A 19,214-nucleotide genomic window follows, 5' to 3' on the forward strand; every position below is an offset into this window, starting at 1 on the left:
GCACACGCCTTTTCACTTACCCGATATCAGTCACGACCGGAAATAAGGCCACAGAAGCCTTCTTATTCCCAGTCGATGTATTTCTACAACTTTTCTTCCCAATTTGGAAGGATGGAGGGTTGGTGTTTTTGTAGAATTTTCAGATATGCAACAAAACTTTCTCGTTTGGCTTTTCGCCGCCTTGTGGCAGAATAATGAGCGTAGGAGGTTGAGTTTGACTACTCAGATATTTCGTGAATCTTTTGAAACAATTGAATCCCAAATCAACTGTAAATAAATCAAGTGTGTGAGAGAATACTGATAGAATGAAATGTTAGCTTGTGATTATTTCAGGTTTTATCAGGAAGTATGTCTCACATTAAAATGGGTAAACAAACGAATTGTTGAAATTAGTATCTACAGAGGGCTTGTTCTTCCCCTAGGAATAGCGTGGGTGAATAGATGTTTGTATGGGAGAGACACTGCACGAGTAATTGTTGATGTAGGACTCGAATTGTGACACCTGTTTGGATATTCCCACAGACTCGAAATTCCACCGAAGCTACAAGAAAGACTTCTGCTGCTTCTACACGGATGTTGCGGGACGAAGACAAGATGATTGAACTGAGATAAGGATCGTAAGAACATACGCATAATGTTAATAAGCCAAGGCTTCAAGCATATTTCTCTAGCCTCAATCCAGATTGGCGTGCAAGCTGCATCCTGCGTGATACGAGAGAAAAGATTTTGACTTTATCCACATGCAATAATAATCTATCCAGCCGTCAGTATCGAATGCCAGACATAAGAAGCACGAGATACCCAGGTAGGCTGCTGGAGATGTCATTTTGTGGATAGAAAACTAGGGGGTTAATAATCAGTCGAGAATGATCAAGGTTCATCCACGGAGTTTTCGGGAGGTCCCTAGGTAGGTGTAGGCTACACCTGGGCTCCCAGATACACCACCTGGTGGCACTCGTAATATATCGGCACCGTGTATAAGAAAGGCCGATCGCTGTGTATCCTGGCTACCCCCTTGTAGGGATCATCTATCTCCGTGTGTGCGGCACTCGGATATAAGCACCGGCAGCACGGGGAATCGGAACAGCGGAGATAGAAGAAGAGAGAATTTCCAGTCGAATCTTTTACATGTTGCTACTTGACACGTAAGGAGGTGCTTGTGAGTGCCTGGCTACCGAAATTGGGAGATGGAGAGCATTCGACGTTCTACATTCGACGTTCTACGTTCTACATTCGACGTTCTACATTCGACACTCCACGTTCTACACTCCACGTTCTGCAACTTGTACAGCGTACAGGAGGCAATCTATCAATCTTCCGTGGCATCATCATACCATCCAAGCCTAATAGTGTTTGGATGGTACTGGAAGGTTTTGTCTACGCCATTCTTGGCCATGAGCTCAAGCGGTAGTCGGGCTCAAAACCCTCCGGTAAGTAAGGGCACACATAGCGTGCGGAGCGTTCCCATTGGTTCGAATTCGAAAGTATTTGTCAGCCAAAGCCGCGTACGGTAGATGGGATTACTAATACTCTCGCCCTCTCGGTCTCCCTCACATTATTTCCTACCTATCCTGGCTACGTTTTCAACAATTTAAGGTTTTTGCTAAAAAGGGTGCAACCGTGCAAACGCTTTTCATGTGAACAAGAAGGACCCTTTTTCTTTCCGAAATGAGATCTTGGACAAAGAGTTCGTTTGACTCACTCAGCCTTATCCAATTCTCGCTCCGATTCCCATTCCATACATAATCATCGTGTCATGCTTATTGTAGTGTAGAGCTACCAGTTTGTGGTGTTGAAAGAGTTCTGCGGGTAATCATTTTATCCATCAATTGATTTGGTCGGTCAAGCAATCAATCAACCAACCAATCATTAATTCATTCATTCAGACGAGTCGCTCGGTCAAAGTCTATGATATAGGCAACAACTGTGCCACTCTTTTAGTATTTCAACATATATTTCAACATCATGAATCCGAACAGCCCCGTGGTTTCTACCGCCAGCAGTAGCACAAACGCCCAACCTCCAACAACAACGACAGCAGCAGCAGCAGCAACACCACCACCACCACCACCGAAAATTCTTAGTTGCACAAATTGTAGGAGACGTAAGATAAGATGCAATAAAACAACAAACCCGTGTATCCCATGTCAGGTGAGTGAAATTTGTTTTCCAACCTTCAGTCCCTCAATTTGGGGGGGCGTCTATGAATATCTAATGAATAACACATAATCAGGCATCTGGCACTGAATGTATTTTTCCTACACGTATTCGAAACCCTAGGCCCAGACAAAGCAATCCAAAGTCTCGTGATGCTGAGCTATTAAAAAGAATCTCGCATCTCGAAAGTTTGGTGAGCAGAATTGATGCCACAAAGCTTCTTGGAGAGGATGGTCAGGTAGAAGACGAGGTTCGGTCAAATACACCATCGTCAGGGCCGCGACCTCATCGCTCTTTCACGTCTCCAAGTCAAAAATTCAATGACAATGCCCATGAGATTGGATTCGTACCAGGACGTTTGGATCATCAATTTGCTGATTTTATCAAACGCCAAGAGACCGAGTCAATCTATACTCATGACGGATTTTGGACAAGATTAAGTGAAGAAATTGATGGACTGAAACAGCTCATCGAGAACCCCAGTGACGATGAAGATGAAAATTCTGGATCAACTGCAACTTCGCCAGCATCCAAATATGATTACCCTTCACAATTTGTCTTTGATTCCAAGGTCACTTCCTCGAATATCATAATTCCATATCCATCCGTCGAGCACCGCAACATTTTGTTCGATTTTTATTTGAAAAATGTGCATCCAATGGTCGTCACTGTGCACAAGTCAACATCACACCTTATGGTAAACTCAAGTTCCGAGTTATTAGACCCAAATACTGGCCGACACAAATTCAAAAGTCTTGAGGCTAGCACGTTTTCTATGTACCTGGCTGCTGTGACGAGCATGTCAAATGAAGAGTGCCTTGAATTCTTAGACGAAGAAAGGCAGATTTTAGTGACGCGATACAAAACTGCGACAGAGATTGCTCTCCAAGAATCAGATTTTCTCAATAGTGTAGAAATTGTTACTTTACAAGCTTTAATGACGTATATTGTAAGTGTTCTTCTCCAAGTGTCTTTGACGATGGTTTTATGATGATGATGATGATGATGATGATGATATTTATATACTTTCACAGGCAGCTATGCGCTCTCATGATCGAAGTCGATCTGTATGGGCATTCATCGGTCTTGCAGTCCGCCTTGCCCGTGGCATCGGGCTTCACAGAGATGGCAGTAACCAACCTTTCGATGTGGAAATGCGAAGGAGAGTATGGTGGTCATTGGTCGTACTTGATACGAGAGCTTCTGAAGATCGAGGTACAGAAACAATGATCACTGATGGCTCTTTTGATACAAAGATGCCTGCCAACATAAACGACGAGGATATCTCTGTTAACTCAACAACTTCACCAGTCGATCGGATGGGATTCACCAGTATGACATTTGCTTGCATTACGATGACAGTCAGCGGGATCGGATTGAGGATGAATTTCGTACCTACGCGCCTAGACGCGCCAGTCTTGACTACAGAACAAAAAGAGCAGATGATCAAAGGATTTACTGATAAAGTTGAATCAACCTATCTCGCAGGTGCTGATCCCAATGATCCGAGATTCTTCTGGTTTTGTCGGGTATCACGACTATTATCGCTCAAATTATGGTTGGTGACACAATATCCACTCCAGCGAAGGAAATCTACACATCGAGTACTTCCTCGAGGACAATCCTTGCGTACAGCTATGGCGTACCTAAATTTGATGGAAGAAATGTGGGAACATGGTCCTTCAAAGGGATGGCTCTGGTTCTTTCAAACCTATGTGCCGTGGCATGCGATCGCCGTCGCTTTAGCTGAGCTTTGTGCGGAACCGACTGGCACTCTTGCTGACCAAGCTTGGGAGGTCATTGAATTCCATTACAATAAATGGAGTGAATACGTTGCAGATACAAAAGATGGAATGATTTGGCGACCAGTGAAGAATTTACTGAAAAGAGCAAGAGCAGCAAGAAGGCGAGAAAGAGGTCTCAGTGATTCCCAAGCATCAACAACTCCAACGGCAATTTCCAACTCTAATATGTACAGCCCAGCTCCCAACTTAGGTGCCGAATTCTCTCCGATCATGCCGGAAAATAACAACTACCGTCAACCTTCTACAATTGGGCAGGTTGACCCAATAGGGCAGAATACCTACGGGGCGATGGGCTTCGATCTTCCCATACCCATGGGTTCTACCCCCATAGACACGAATATGACGTCCCCACTACCTATTCCGGATGGTTATACAAATGCACACTGGAACGAATTCATATTTGGTTTAGGAACTGTTGGTGGCGACGCACCTCAACACCCAGAGATGTGGGGTTCATATCATGATTATTTTACTGGCTCTTAACATTCTGAGAAGCCTCGGTTGTTTTCAATCGATCTACGCAATGCCCTACCCTTACAATTTTATTTTGGTCAATGGCACTAGAAATGGGGAGCATGTAAGAACACAAAGACGTTGTAATATCAAATTATTCCCCTCAGCCACTGTATATATTATTATACCTACGAAGAGTCGATGCAAATCTCCGGCTAATAAGGACTTCGGAGTTCTTGCTCGCATTTTTAAGCTCGCACACACACTTATGGAAATTGCAAATGCCGACATTGGTTTTCCCATGGCCCACAAAATACCTTATCGCCTGTTCCGGATACTGGTAGACTTGACTACCCGTAACCCGCATTCAAATACCTAGGTAGCTATTAACAACAATCCCTGCATCAGAAAAATCTAGATGTCACCAAACGCGGAGTATCTAGTTACCCGGATGAAACAAATGGTGAAGCGAATTATGATTCATGCTTCAACCGTGCCAGGGCACGTACTTCGTCATAAATCGAAACAATTTATTGTTAGACGCCTACCAATAAAGAGTCTATCGATTCTCGTATTAAACCTTGAGCTTTGTTCGTTATGCTCTCATTATTGCGAGAACTTTCTGGGGACGTTGCAAAACACCAACTGAAAGAAAAATGTATAGAGTATGTCCACGTGGAGGAAATAATTACATATCGGCGGAACTTTAATCAACGTTGACAATGTTTAACAGAATTTTTGCCCATGTGAAGAAAATTTTCACCTTGTGTGAGATTGTGAACGGCAATCGATTGCATGTATATTCATGACTGGAGTGTATTGGGACAAACTCAATAGTTATAATATCTTACACGAATAGTCGGAATGGAAGTCTGTTTCCGTCAACTTATACTCTTGTGAAAACACAGCAAGAATTAGCCCGTGTTCTACAAGCAGAACTCATCTATGTATTCTGGGTGATACTGGCAAATACTGCCCCTTGCTCAACGTTTAGCAGAAACCAATTCGATACAAAGTCAGGCCAACGAGATGGCATAGTTCATTCAACTTTTTAGTCAACCTGTCATACTTTTAGTTATATGCTATATAGTTCCCCTTACCCCCTTGGACCTTGAACAGTCTTCGTTTCAGCCCCCATCCAAGCTCTAGTCACAGCGGATCTAGTCAAGACAATTTTATTACAACGATTGCTTTATACATCACCAAAGCCCATTAATCGGTTTCCAATTCGAGTTTAGTAACTCGTGTACAGCTGCCGAAGATCAGAATCATGCCAACTTTGACGTGCATATACAGAATATTTAGTGACTTCACTTGCCACTAACACCCAGACCTTTTCACCTGGGTATCCCTCTAATACCCAGGCTGGCATCCTCCCTTTCTCACCCTTTCTGGATTTTATTTTTCCTCTCTGCTTTTTTCTCTCTCGGAAAGTCATGGTGACTTGATCTTTATTGCATTTATTTAATCATGGGAAATGTTGATCATATACCACAGCAACGCGTCTGGACGCGAAATCTTTTTGTAATCTTCGCTTCTTTATTACTATTCTTTAATACCTTATCTCTATTGCCATGGGGAATATATCATGCTCGATCACTTCTTTATACCGATAATCATTCTACCTCACAGTTTTCTTCCAGTCTTGCTTCTCTCGAAACTGTGGATGTTGGACAATTGCAAGGAGGGGAAGATATTGCATCAGTACTCAAGGCGGCCGCGGATATTCTGGGTGCAGTAAGCGCACAACATCATCTTACTTCTTTACAAGCTCTGAGCAATGATTTGCATAAGTTGGCTGTGGATACACATCAAGCACAGAGCGGGAACAGTTTGAAAACTCGAGGACTTTTCGATGGGTTTGCTTCAATATTAACAGGCGGCGCAGCAGGAGGAGCGGGAGGGGCAGCGGGCGCTGATGGAGCGAAAGCGGCTACGGGAGGAGGTGGCCTCACGGGAATTTTCGAGACACTCGGTGGAAAACTTCTTGATGTTACTGCTGATTCTTTGGCCACGCCGGCAGGATTCTTGGGTGATGGTGTTGGAAGAGGTGCTACGACTGGTCTTAAAATTAATAATGGAGTCAAACAAACCACTGCAGAAAAGCCATCTGGCGTCAACGCTATCGCAGCAAATCTAGGATTCGGGTAAGTACTCTTAAAAACAGAAGACATCAAACTTATCAGGATAAGTTTTGCTAATTAGTATCATAGAGCTTCTAATGCTCTCACGGGAACTTTAAACACATCCTCATTCCTCGCTGGTGCAGGAGCCGCTTCTTCCGCTCTAGGCACGGGTCTCGGAGGAGGAACTGCCAGCGGATTGGGTCTGAATAAATCAGCTGTTGTTGCGCCTAATGGGACTGGTATCCCTTTGATTGCTGGGAATCTTGGAAATGGGCTTACTCAATCGCTTTTCTCGAATATCGATATGTCGAAATTGATGACGGGTTTGCCGAGTGGGATGTTGCAATCTGCGGTTGTTAATGCGGGAAAAGGTATGTTTATTTTTGGTTTTGTGACAGCATCGGTGGTCCCGATGGTCTGGACTGCAGTCCAGTTTCAGATTTTGATTTTGGGATTTTGAAAATGCTATTCTCAGTCGTCTATATTCATCATTTTGGATTCGTACAATGATTGAAGCTATTTCACTATCTGAAATGAGTCGAATATTCCAGAGATTTTAATCTGTGGATTGCAGTCCGGAATATAAGACACCTTGGGTAGAACCATGCTAACGTTATTATAGGATTGGGAGAAGGTGCTGCTGAGGGTCTTGATTTACCAATGAATATGGCTACCATGAGAATGCGACTCAAGAGAGCCGCAGCCGCAGCTGCAGGAACTAACACCACAGGCTCAGGTCTTAACGTTAATGAGATTGCATACGGATTCACCAAATCCCTCTCAAGTTCCTTCCTTGGCGCCGTCGATGTCAAGAAGCTAACTTCCCAAGCCATGTCCGGATCCAATCTTACCAGTATGGTTGGACCTACTCTTGTAGGAGCTGGATCTGGACTGGGTGCCGGCGCAGCGCAAGGTCTCGGGCTCTCTAATGCAGCTGTGGCTCCTAGTACTGGAGCTGATGCTGCAGCGCCAGAAGTGGCTCATAATTTTGCATACGAACTCACGACTAGTTTCCTCGCAAATGGAACGCTCTCGTCCTTGCAATCGAAACTTATGAGTGCCATGTCTATGACTAATATTTCTGCTATGCTGGGCCCGGCAGCGCAAGGAGCGGGTAGTGGTATTGGACAAGGTGCTGCCGTGGGTCTGGGCCTGCAGGATCCTTCGACGGCACAGAGTCCCATGGGTGGAGATGTAGCGATGGTTGCGAGAGATTTCTCATATGGCCTTACGAGTAATTTCCTAGCTAATGGTACGGTTTCGCGTCTTCAAGCGAAAGCGGCTGCGCTTCTTGGTGGAGGGTCGAATTCTTCTTCCGGGGCAATGATGTCGGCTTTACAAAAAATATCTGTTTCGAAAGCAGCTGAGGGTCTCGCAAGAGGTCTTGTCGATGGTGCGGGTCAAAGTGTTGCGAATATGGGAGGTTTTCAGGCGATTCTCAATGGAGCCAATTCTTCTGAAGTGATGATGCAAGCTGCAGTGCCGATTTTCAAATCGGATGATTTCAATGATACGACGGGTGGAGTAGCAACATCTTTTGGACAGGGATTGGGTGGTCAGGGTGTGACGTTGATTGCGCAAATGTTGGGAATGAGTATGTCGCTCTCTTCCAACGGTTCATTAACACCAACCACTCTTGGAAACAACACCACGACTCCCGCATCGTTCTCCTCTCCCGAAACACCCGCAAACAATCTCTCTACTCCAGCCATCCGAGCTCGCTCCTACAGATCCTCCTCCTCCATCATCCGCAAATCCGCCCCCATAACATCTCCATTCCCCAAACTCAACCCCGCCCTCCACAAACGCGTCGACGACCCCACAAATCTCAACATCTCCGATATCACCAGCGGTCTCCTCACCGGCGTCAACGTCACCTCTCTCGATGTACTTTTGCAAAAAGGAGTCGATACACTCACATGCCAAGGCATCGGGGGTTTTGTCGAGATTTTCCAGGGCCTAAAAGCAAGTGGGAGTATTCCAGCTACGGGGGGAAGCGTCATGTTACCTAATGCGACATTTACGGTTACGAGTCAGGGAAATGAGTTTTTGATTAATCCGGCGACGCAAGTGACTTTGGTGAACGGGATTGGGATTAGTCGGTTGACGATTTTGATTGTAGCGCATGGTATGTATATCTTCTCTCTTTCCCCTCTCTTTTTCTTTTTGCGAAAATGGAATCTAACCCCCACTAGCATTCCTCCTCATCCTCGCCTACTTCCTCGCCATCCCCCTCGCTCTCCTCCTCACCTCCGGCCACGAAATCGCAACCATGCTTTCTCTCCCCCACATCTGGGCTTCTGCCTCAAAGACCCGTTTCCGCATCTGGATCTTCGCCGTCCTGCCTCTCTCTCTCGGCGGCGGTATTCTCGGGATTCTTCTCCTCGGCTCCGCATCCCATGGTACCACATTCCACGGACTTCTCGGATTCGGTGTGCTCGTTTTGACGATGTTGGCGTTTGTGCTGGAGATGAAATTTCTCCCCGGAATAGAGAAATTGAAATTGTTGAGGGGAATAGTATTGAGTGTTTTGTTGGCCGGGGCAAATGCGGCGTTTGTAACGGGGTTTGTGGATATTCAGCGGATTAGTTTGTGTACGGTACGCTTGCCGGATCAGGTGTTGATTGGGGCGGCGATGAATGCGGCGAGTTTGTTTACGACTGGGACCACGGTGGTGGCGGTGAAAATGAGGTTGGAGAAGTGGGTGGGGAGGAAGAAGGGGGGTGCGGGTGCGAATGTGGATGGGGGAGTGAATGATATGGAAAAGAGTGGGTTTGAGGTGGATGAGAAGGAGAAGGTTAGTTTGAAGGAGAGGATTAGGGGGTTGAGGGGGTAGGAAGGGACGGTGAGATGAGTCGTGTATATAGATTGAAAAGCTGGATTGATTAGTGGACGGATATGTTATTGCGTAGGATGCATGAAATGGATGAAATGGTTTTAGATACCCCCCTGGAGTCGACTGGTCGGCTTCTGTACACTCTCTAATGAATAAGTAGTTATAGCCTTACAAAAAGTTAGCAGCTGAAAATGATACAAAATATTTTATAAATTGCGTGTGTGATTGTAAAATTTTACAACCATCTAAGAATGACAACCTTTAAACGGATAGATATCCAAATCATACATGAATAAAAAACACCTTCCTCTCGCTTAAATCTACTGTATCCCTCACCTCACCGCAAACCTTTCCGGAATCCCCATACCTTCTCTCTACACCTCTAACTCAAACCTACAACCTGAAAGTTATAGTTACACAAATTCGCCTTATTCACCACCTCCAACGGTCCCTTCCCGCTAACCACAACCGTACCCGCCGCATTCGTCACACTCATGCTCACCGCCCCCGTCGTAATATTCGACACAACCATAGTATTAAAACCCGCCTCGAAACTTTTCGTCCCCAAAACCTTTCCCCCCACACTAATACTCCCTTTCATTCCCGTAACCCCACTCGCCACCAACACCACCGCCGTAACACTATCCTCGACCCCTCCAATCCCATCCGGTTTTCCCAACCCCAACGAATCCGTCGAACAATCTCCATTCTTCAACAACGTATGATGCCAAAATGTCCCTGGGCATCCTTCCCATTCGTCGGATACATCGTCTGCGTGCTCGTCTTCCCCGCCTTCCACACTGTGATAAAACTCTTCAGAATCTGCCAATATCCCGTGTGATCATATGCGATGCTTGAGAGGGCCTCGGGAGTAGTATCCGAAACCAGCGGTTCCCGCCACGTATTCCCCATGTAGTGCGATTCACCCGCATCGTTCCACGTTTGGAATTCGATGAAATCGGGCTGGGCGGAGAGGACTTGATCAAAGCGGACTTCGAGATTTGCTTCGCCGCGGCGATACCAGTTTTGCGTGCTGTCGATGTGTTTGAATTGAAGCGGGGAAATCCCATCATGAATCCTTTTCCGGCGGCTTTGGCGGCTTTTTGATAGATGGTGTCGTCGATGGTGTCAACGGGGGAGTCGCCAGCGGTATAGGTGGGCCAGGAATTCCAATTGAATGTTCCGTTTAGTGTTGGGTACTTGGTGAAGAAGGAAGATGTGGCCGCTACGTCTTGGAATGAGGGGATGAGATAGATGGGATGACCGGCTGCGGCCATGACTGCTTGGACTTCGTTTTTCCAGCCGTCGTTTACGCTGTCTTGACCGAATGTAAAAGATGAAGCGCCCCCATTGAAGGTAGAGACGAAGGGTTGTCCAGAATAGGTATAGTATGCGCTATTTGTGACGTATGTTTTGAGGATAGGGATGAATTGGGAAGGAGAGTTGAATCCGGTCATATCGAAGGAGAAACTATGTAAGAATTAGTTGAGGTTTTGTTCGTGGGAAGGGTGATAAGTACAAGAGTTTGAAGTTATGAGTTTGAGCGTATTTGAAAAGGGAGTTGACAGCGTTCAATGCCCATGAATGGCTAGAATCTAATGTTACGGCTAAATTGAGAGCAAAAGCATCGACTCCTAATGCAATAGCATCAATTATATCCTGCTCACAATGAGTATCATTAATTCCTCCTATCATGTAGTGAAAGAAGCTAAAAAGAGATTAGAAAAACGTCAGTGCATGACCAGATGTGATACTTACACAGGTTTTCCGGTAGGCGCTGCGGCTGCGGTTGCGATCGCAGATGTAGAAGCAGATTTTGAGGTTGCAACTACACTTGATGCAACCTTAGAACTGGTCGATGATATTGCCTTGGAAGATGTAGCTTTCGTAGCAGGAGCAGCGACAGCTAAGTCATTTTCACTAACAATTTGGGCTGGATTTTCAAACTTCGATCAGTACTCGATGAATCAAATATAAGGGAAAGGATAATGAGGATAAATTACCGGAACTAGAAGCAGAAGCAGAAGCAGAAGCAGAAGCAGAAGCAGAAGCAGAAGCAGAAGCAGAAGCAGAAGCGTCTGAAGTAATGGTGCTCTTCACTGAAACAACTGTTGATGTTTTCTGAGCCGAAGTAATAGTAGTAGAGATAGCGCTCGTAGCAGCAACGGAGGAAGATGTTGCTGCACAACCTGTTCCAGTTGATCTCTACAAAAATATCAATATCTCTCTTCCAAATCAAATCACAGGATAACCTCCACTTACCAAAACCGCCGAAGTAGTAGGCTTGACAACAGTCTCCACACACGTTCCCGCGCGGTGAGAAATATGATCATAAGCTCCCAAAAGTCCCACTTCACAACAGAAGGCATTTCCATCCAATCCATCCCATAGATTCCAGGAGGCATCTGCACATTTGGGTACTGCTTCAATTACACTCCTGCATTCTCCCGCTATTGGGTATTAGATTTGTTATATTTTAATCAAACTCTCAGTTCGAGAAAGAAAAAGACTGAAAGAAATGTATCATACCAGAAGGACAACAAGCAGCAACCTCCGAATTCGCAGGTGTAGCACAAAACATTCCCGAAGGACAACATGCACCAGCCGCCGTATCTCCACAAGATGTGCTGCCTGCCGGACAAGTAGAGGCCTGGACAGACCAACCAGATAATCCTGCATTGCGAACGGATTGAAGCGAGTGTAGAGGGAGATGTCTTGCAGAGATAAGGCTTGAAGAAGCTAAAACGGTAAGGACTGAAAGATGCATGATTGCGAAAAACAACAGCGTAGAAAGAATGTGACAAGTAAAGATGCTTTATTGCAAAAGAATGTATGAAGAAGCTATTCAAGAGGAGTATCCCCAAACCCAAATTCAAACAACGACGAACAAAACTTCAACAAAAGAATGTGTATCAAAACCCGTATCCTGACAGATTGATAATTAAGAAAGAGGCGCTGAGAAGAAGCAAAGAAAGGTACATAACATATATATACAAACATCGACCGAATTCTCAAATGAAAGAAGGATCCTAGAGCCTCTCTCGCGGACAGTCAACCCTCTCTACCCATCCCTATCGGCCGAGTTATCCATTTCAATTTCCTTTACCATTTTCCCTTCAACTCCCTTCATACATCGTGTAAGATTCAATCACACACACATCCCTATCGCTCCCACGAGCGGAAAATAAATTACTCCTCAGGATCAAAAAGCTTTGGAAACAACGGGGCGAGTTCATCTCTTCACCCCATCTAATTGGTCACTGATATCTCTTAGCGTGCATTGAAAACAAAACAGCGCCACGAAAACCCCTGAAAGGATGAAGCTGTAAATTGGTGGTTTGTTATAGGCTCTTCTGTGATGTGTAATCCACTATATCGTGGATTAAAATATCTTCCGTGTTAGTTTCGTAGGGGTTTTGACAGCTTTTCTGGGAATGTTTCGCGGTAGGGTTTCTTGGGTTGTTTGAGTGTATCGTGGTATTGTAGGCAACAGAATTATTGTGAGTACTAGATTGTTGAATGAATAGATATTCATTTATAAGTAACGACCAACGAATGACGACTGATGAAGTTGATCATTCATCACGATTAGATCCGATCCGTTTAAGAACGGCCCGAGACTTGAGAGTTAATTTTTGAGGCTGAAGGAATACTCATAGGTAAGAGAGACGTTTACTGTACCTTAGTGGTAATGTAATGTGCGGCTCAGTAGCTAAATCTAAAGCGGACAGGGGAGCGGCATACAAAAGGTACTGAGATGCTACCTTCATCTATACCTACATCCATACCAACCTGTGCCTGAATTTCCTTCTCCAAGAACCCCAAGAACCCCAGGAAATCCTCTACAGAGTTACCTTGAGTATTTCTTCATTTTATTTCATTTCTATAAGGTTACTTTATCTCCATCAATCCTTTCGTATGATACCACTTTAAGCATCCAACCGTCCCCCCCTTCCCCTCCACCTCATGCATCCAACCAGATCCATACCCCTACCTCACAACCCCTCTCCCTCCATCAAAATCATCTCCCAGTACATTTATACACTCATATACGATACCGAACTTCGGTAATTCCGAGATACCTCTCTGTACGTAGTATGTCTCGCATATTAAAGTTCGGAATCGATCCAGTCTAGACTAGATCTTCCTTCGCGTATCTAGTTTCGGGATAAGGGGTGGGTGGGTTTTATGCAGGTATACATACCTAGTACATATATATATATATATATATATATCCTAAATACTACCTACTACTTCTTATCTACTATCCATTATCTGTTACCTACTATTTACTATCTACTATCTACTATTCAGAAAACACCTATCTACCTTTAAGATCTTAAGATATCTAATTAGTTTAGTTAGTTCACTTAGAATATCACGAGCTTCATGGAATCATAATGTATGTATCTTCGATTGCTATCTACTACATCATAGGTAGATAAAGTGCTCTCGTACATATCTCAAGAACGATGTATCTTACTTAAGAAAAGAAAAATGTTTATATATTGTATCTTTTTATAAATGGATTATACCCTCTCTTCTCTCTTCTTATCCCTCTATCACTTTCCCTCCCTTTATTGTTAATAACTTCACAATAATATCCTCTATATGCCTAGCTATCCTCTCCTTAGTTCCCTTCAAACTTCATGATACTTAGGATTCAAACCAAATAATACCTATAAATATATTCTCTCAACAACATCACAATATCAACTTCTACATATCCACTCCTTCTCATTTCCATATTCCACATTTCTCCAAACCTCACAAACCTCACAAACCAAACTTCATATCCCAACTCTCCTACCATCTCCATCTCCATCTCCAAATCCATATCGACCATCTCCTAACCCAGTCAAGCCTCTCACAATAAAGATCATACTCCTCCCTCCCCCCTCCTCTCCTAATAGATGCGTAAAAATACATGAAAATTGAAATCTTTCATCAAAATATCCATTCCTCAACTTTCCTCCTCTCCTCTTCTTTCCTCTGTCGCTCTTCTCCTATACACTCCCACAATACCTTCTCATACCTTCTTCTCCATCTCCCTCCCTCTCTTTCACCCCAAAGTCTCTTACCCCTCCTCTCTCTCCTTTCCTTCTTCTCTCTTCCTCTCCCTGCTTCTTCCCGCCTATCTCTACTCATCCTATCCGATCCCATTCTATTACATAAAATCAAATCCTATCTATTCCCTTTCTCCCCTCCCTTTCTCCCCTCCCCCTCTCCAACGCCCCTTCCAGCCCCTTCCTTCCCAAGCCCACAAGAAAAACATCCCAACATCCCAACATCCCAGCATCCAGAATCCAAGAACTCAAACTTTCCTCCCCTAACACCTAATACCCATCCATCTATCCAAATCCCAATCCAATCCCAATCCAATCAATCAATCATCTAAACAAACCATACCTACTCATCTCTATTCACCTTCTTCCCTCCTACTCCTACTCCTACTCCTCCATCTATCTATCACTATCTCTCCATATCTATTCTCTCCCATCCCATCTATCCATCTATTCTCCCCTCTCCCAAAACCCCTCGGTCCCCTCCCCTCCGCCTCTCCATTCTCTCTCCCCCATTTCCACCTCTCCATTCCATTCGATCCAACCTCAAATGCGAGATATCCTACATATCCTATCCTACATATCCTCCACACCCCAACATCCCAAGATCCACACCACCTCAAAGAGTCAAATCAAGAATTTCGATCGCAACTTCATAAATACATACCTATCATTCATTTCAACACCTACACCTACGCCTACGCCTACACCTCGCCCCTCACACAAAAATAGCAACATCTCACAAGAACAACAGTATTACTAATATCAAGAACATTCCTTCATCATCATCATCATCATCATCGTCGTCATCATCGTCAGAAGAGGTATGATATCAAAGTTGCTATTGATTCATGCCATGCCATTCCACTAACAACATAGATAGATAGAAAGCTAGCTAATGCAAAACCTGTCCCCCTTCCCTTGCCCTCTCATCTTCTCCCCTCCCCTGCTCTACCATCACATCTTCTCTCCATTCACACAAAAGCTCACAGCTCTCTCACTCACATCCCAAGAAAGCAATTCAATTGATCCTCCTGCTTCTCTCACGGCAAGCAAAAAAAGAAATACCTTGCAACCAATCAATCAACCCACCCATTGTGTGCCTTGTACCGGCTAAAGTAAAGTAACCCTATAGGTCCTTCCATCCATGTCCATTGATCAAATCAAAAGTAAACAGAATTCACGTAAGGCATCCATATCCATAGCCATATCCATATCCATCAACGATTCGATGACGAAAAAAAGTGTATGAAAAGGAAAAGAAAGAAACCAAAGCGATAATTGCATGTTATGTTAAAAAAGACCTCCCTAAACACAATTGCAAAGAAAGAAATCAAATGTCAACGCCACGCCTGTGTAGCTAGAATCTTTTACTACAGAAAGAAAAAGATCTTAATATTTGTTATGATGATTGATTATCTTTATTCCATCTTCTTAATCTATGCATCAGTCTTAGCCTTCTTCTTTCTAGACTTTGGTGCTGATTTAGGCGTTTCAACTGTTGCTGGTGCTTCTTCTTGCTCAGCAGTAGTAGTAGTAGTAGCAACAACTGGCTCATCAGCTTTCTTGCCAGAGCGCTTACGCTTTCTAGCTGGACTTGCTTCTTTTTGAGGGGGAACGATAGAAGCAGATGATGGAGCGGGGATTTCTTCCGCGACATCGGCTTTGCCTTTTGATTTACGTCCCTTGGCTTTTGGGGTCTTTGGAGCTGGAGTTGGTGATTTCTCAACTTCGGCTTCCGCTTCAGGTTCACCTTCGGCATCTTCTTCTTCCTCAACTGTAGCTGTAACTCCAGCGGTGGCTTCTCCTACGAGTTGAGCATCGGCAGAAGCATCTGCTCCAATGTTGTTCTCATCAGCGTATGCTGCGGCAGCATCATCACCCATTTCCTTAGCTGTAAGGTTACCTCTGCGATAGGAGTGCATGCGCGCATTGTAGAGGCGGAGATTATCCTTGTAGGCATCTTGCCAAAGCTTGAAATGCTATTAGTCATGGAAAAAAGAGCTTGGATAAGAAAACTTACAGCTTTGTCCTTAGGAGCCATATCAGTCCATCTCTTTGTACCTTCACTTGAAACCTCTCCCTTGGGAACATCCCCAAGGTCTTTGGCGATAATAGGACGAGCGGTTTGCATATAGAGGAAGAATGGAGTCAGAGGACGCTTTGGCGCATTTGGATCATGTTGTCTCTTCTTTCTTTCCTTCTTCTCTGGGGCAGTATCCACAGCTTTCGCTATGATAGGACTTGCAGCGCGTTGAAGAGCACCCAAAGTTTCGAGGAGAGGATTATCGCCGAGCTTGGATAGAGCTGTATCGATGGTATAACCGGTGCCATGTTCGCCGAGGACAGCATTGGTATGTTTGATGTAGGCGGAAGAAACACTTGAGATAGCTTCTTGTAAAGTCGCGAGACCACCGATAAACTTTGACCACATTAGCGTTTGCTCACAAAGATACAAATTTAAATCCATTTGCTGGCGGGTTGGTGGGGTCGCCATTGTATTGAAACGCGAAAGAGTTGATCCGATGTAAACAGTATTGACGCGTGATAGAAGACTTTGAGGTGGATTTTGAAGTTGGGATTTTGGACGTGAAAATAGGTGCAATCGAGTCGCGTCAATGTGCGATTGCGATATTTGTATGATTCAAATATATAGTGATTATAGTTGTTGAACTATAGTTGATGGGAATGATGTATATAGGTAATGGCGGGGGGGTAGTTGATAGATTGGAGGAATGCGATGAAGAAGATGGAATGGCTCGAAACAAGGAATGTAAAAAAGACGAATAGAGAAGAGAAACTTACAGTATCTCTAGTTCTCACAAAGCTTGCAACATCGATTTGTAAAGTTGCTCCATCACCAGCTGGAACTTCCTTTGGTTTTTCTTCAGTCTTCTTTGGACGTGCCATTTTTAATATTTTCTGATTAATATGTTATGTAGGTAGGTAGGTAGGTATGTATGTGTGTGTTGAAGGTTGTGTGTTTGGATTGTAGGCTGTCGTTGCTGATATTCCAAGCCTGAGAAGTATGAGAGGCAAGTAAATTTTGAGGGATTATGTTTGGGGTTTTTTTGGGTTTTGGGGGGAGGGGGGAAGGTGAATTATTTAAAAGCGGATTATGGGCTTTCCGATCACTAAGATCACTGGGGTTATGGAAGGCCGCACCAACTCGTTTGTGAGAGTGAGTGAAGGAAACGAGGGAAAAGTAGGGAAAAGTAGGGTACAGTAGTGAGGAAAGGAATAATTGAATGAGTGGGGTGGGGGGAGGGGAGGGGCATGGCGAGTAAAAGATTTTTTGATTTTTTGATTTTTTGATTTTCTGATTTTCTGATTTTCTGATTATTTTTTTTCCTTCTTCTCTTCTCCTACTGTGGATGTAGAGTAGAGTAGAGTACTAGGTATATTATGGGTGTAGGGGGTAGAGAAAACACGCGCCATTTTTAAACTTGAACACTGAAAGATTCATCTATTTTGCTATTAGGTATGTATGTAGGTAGTGAGGGCACACAATTATTGGAAGAACAGTAGCAGGCAGTAGATGGAAAGATAGGAGTGTAGTATTTCAAAGCAGGCTCTTTCTCTTATTGTTGAGTACCTAGGTCAATCGAATCATCATTGTTTGCTCTTATCAAAAGCTATATATTCTATATATTCAACAATATTGGTAACGAGTTCTTCCTGTGCAACAGGACTTATACCGACCGAGGCATGCAATCGATAATACTTGATGCTTTCCAGACTGTCTCCTTCATTCTTGAATATATACTTTCTTTGCTTCTCCCCAGTCATTCTGATTCATTCGGTTTGCTTATATTGGCACTGTATCATCCTTATAGGGGGAGGCCACGGGGTCTTTTTTGATTTAATCTAGTACCTAGCTAGGTATAGATCTCTACACATTTCGGCGCTACGAAGCCTCAAAGGTTCCTCTTCCCCGTCCCGATTTCGGTGATCTTGTGCTACAGATTCATTGACCTATTCCAGAAGGTACTCGGGGTAAATATGAGAAGAAGAGTTTAATCAGAATGAGGTTCAGAATGGCTTCAACGAGAAATTCATTCACAAAATCCCTAAATTTATAATATGATACGATTCATACTTATATTCAAACTTTTCATTCTCTGGATTGAAATAGAACGATGAGATTATTGAAGGGCGTCGTCGCCAGTGGTCAATTCTGGTCTGTTTTTTTTTTCTCCTACAGATTGTGTGAGCACTAGGTAGGCAGGCACCTATACAGATTCTGAGTACTGAACTGGACTGGACTGGACTGGACTGAATGATTAAATTGATTTCAACTCAACTGATCCAATTTGTATTTGGTAACAGAAAATTGGCTTTTGTGGGCGCATTACAGGGTATAACTAAAGATATTCTCGTATAACGATATAACCCGGCCTATTGTACCCTACTGGACCCTACTCTACCCATATTAAGCCTAATTACATGACCACATGTGCTCTCTCCTCTAGTGATTGGGGTTGATCTGGTTTGGCTTCCTTTGCTTTTCAATATTTCAGATTTCAGATTTCAGATTTCTTGCTGTATTGTTTTATTTGCTTTACTGTTCCCACCACCACCACCACCACCACCACCACCACCACCACTACTCTATGGATGGACATGTATTGGCTGTCGCACATCCATCATCGTAAATCATGCTACACACCAACCTCCCTCGGTATTGGAGCACTGTTGGAGGTTCCCATGTAACCCCCAATCTCCAAGAATTCATACTTTTGATAAGAATTCAACCTTCAACAGAACGTTATAC

The 19,214-nt window shown here is 44.0% G+C and overlaps 5 protein-coding genes across 5 annotated transcripts; 3 read left to right on the top strand and 2 right to left on the bottom strand.

Moving 5' to 3' along the window:
• Nucleotides 1-1,965: 1,965 nt before the first annotated feature.
• On the top strand, nt 1,966-4,445 carry Bfra_011944 (uncharacterized protein; the record flags this gene model as incomplete). Its single annotated transcript, XM_037342268.1, has 3 exons — nt 1,966-2,151; nt 2,234-3,106; nt 3,192-4,445. The coding sequence occupies 3 exons, from the start codon at nt 1,966-1,968 to the stop codon at nt 4,443-4,445; spliced, it is 2,313 nt and encodes a 770-aa protein (XP_037187926.1).
• Nucleotides 4,446-5,254: 809 nt separating this feature from the next.
• Nucleotides 5,255-5,720, top strand: Bfra_011945 (uncharacterized protein; the record flags this gene model as incomplete). Its single annotated transcript, XM_037342269.1, has 2 exons — nt 5,255-5,452; nt 5,649-5,720. Coding segments are annotated over 2 exons (270 nt in total), but the record flags the coding sequence as incomplete, so codon positions are not given.
• Nucleotides 5,721-5,885: 165 nt separating this feature from the next.
• Bfra_011946oa (uncharacterized protein) lies at nt 5,886-9,377 on the top strand (the record flags this gene model as incomplete). Its single annotated transcript, XM_037342270.1, has 4 exons — nt 5,886-6,562; nt 6,629-6,873; nt 7,272-8,669; nt 8,737-9,377. The coding sequence occupies 4 exons, from the start codon at nt 5,886-5,888 to the stop codon at nt 9,375-9,377; spliced, it is 2,961 nt and encodes a 986-aa protein (XP_037187928.1).
• A 382-nt stretch (nt 9,378-9,759) lies between these two features.
• Bfra_011947 (putative glucan endo alpha-glucosidase agn1 protein) lies at nt 9,760-12,144 on the bottom strand (the record flags this gene model as incomplete). Its single annotated transcript, XM_037342271.1, has 7 exons — nt 9,760-10,177; nt 10,263-10,847; nt 10,897-11,085; nt 11,136-11,310; nt 11,381-11,582; nt 11,640-11,827; nt 11,907-12,144. 7 exons carry the CDS (start codon nt 12,142-12,144, stop codon nt 9,760-9,762), a joined length of 1,995 nt encoding a protein of 664 aa, XP_037187929.1.
• A 3,735-nt stretch (nt 12,145-15,879) lies between these two features.
• On the bottom strand, nt 15,880-17,350 carry Bfra_011948 (putative high mobility group protein; the record flags this gene model as incomplete). The annotated part of the gene is made up of 3 exons (XM_037342272.1): nt 15,880-16,413; nt 16,464-16,862; nt 17,246-17,350. The coding sequence occupies 3 exons, from the start codon at nt 17,348-17,350 to the stop codon at nt 15,880-15,882; spliced, it is 1,038 nt and encodes a 345-aa protein (XP_037187930.1).
• Nucleotides 17,351-19,214: the final 1,864 nt, after the last annotated feature.

The sequence above is a fragment of the Botrytis fragariae genome (assembly GCF_013461495.1).
Source record: "Botrytis fragariae strain BVB16 chromosome Unknown tig00000255, whole genome shotgun sequence".
NCBI lineage: Eukaryota > Fungi > Ascomycota > Leotiomycetes > Helotiales > Sclerotiniaceae > Botrytis > Botrytis fragariae.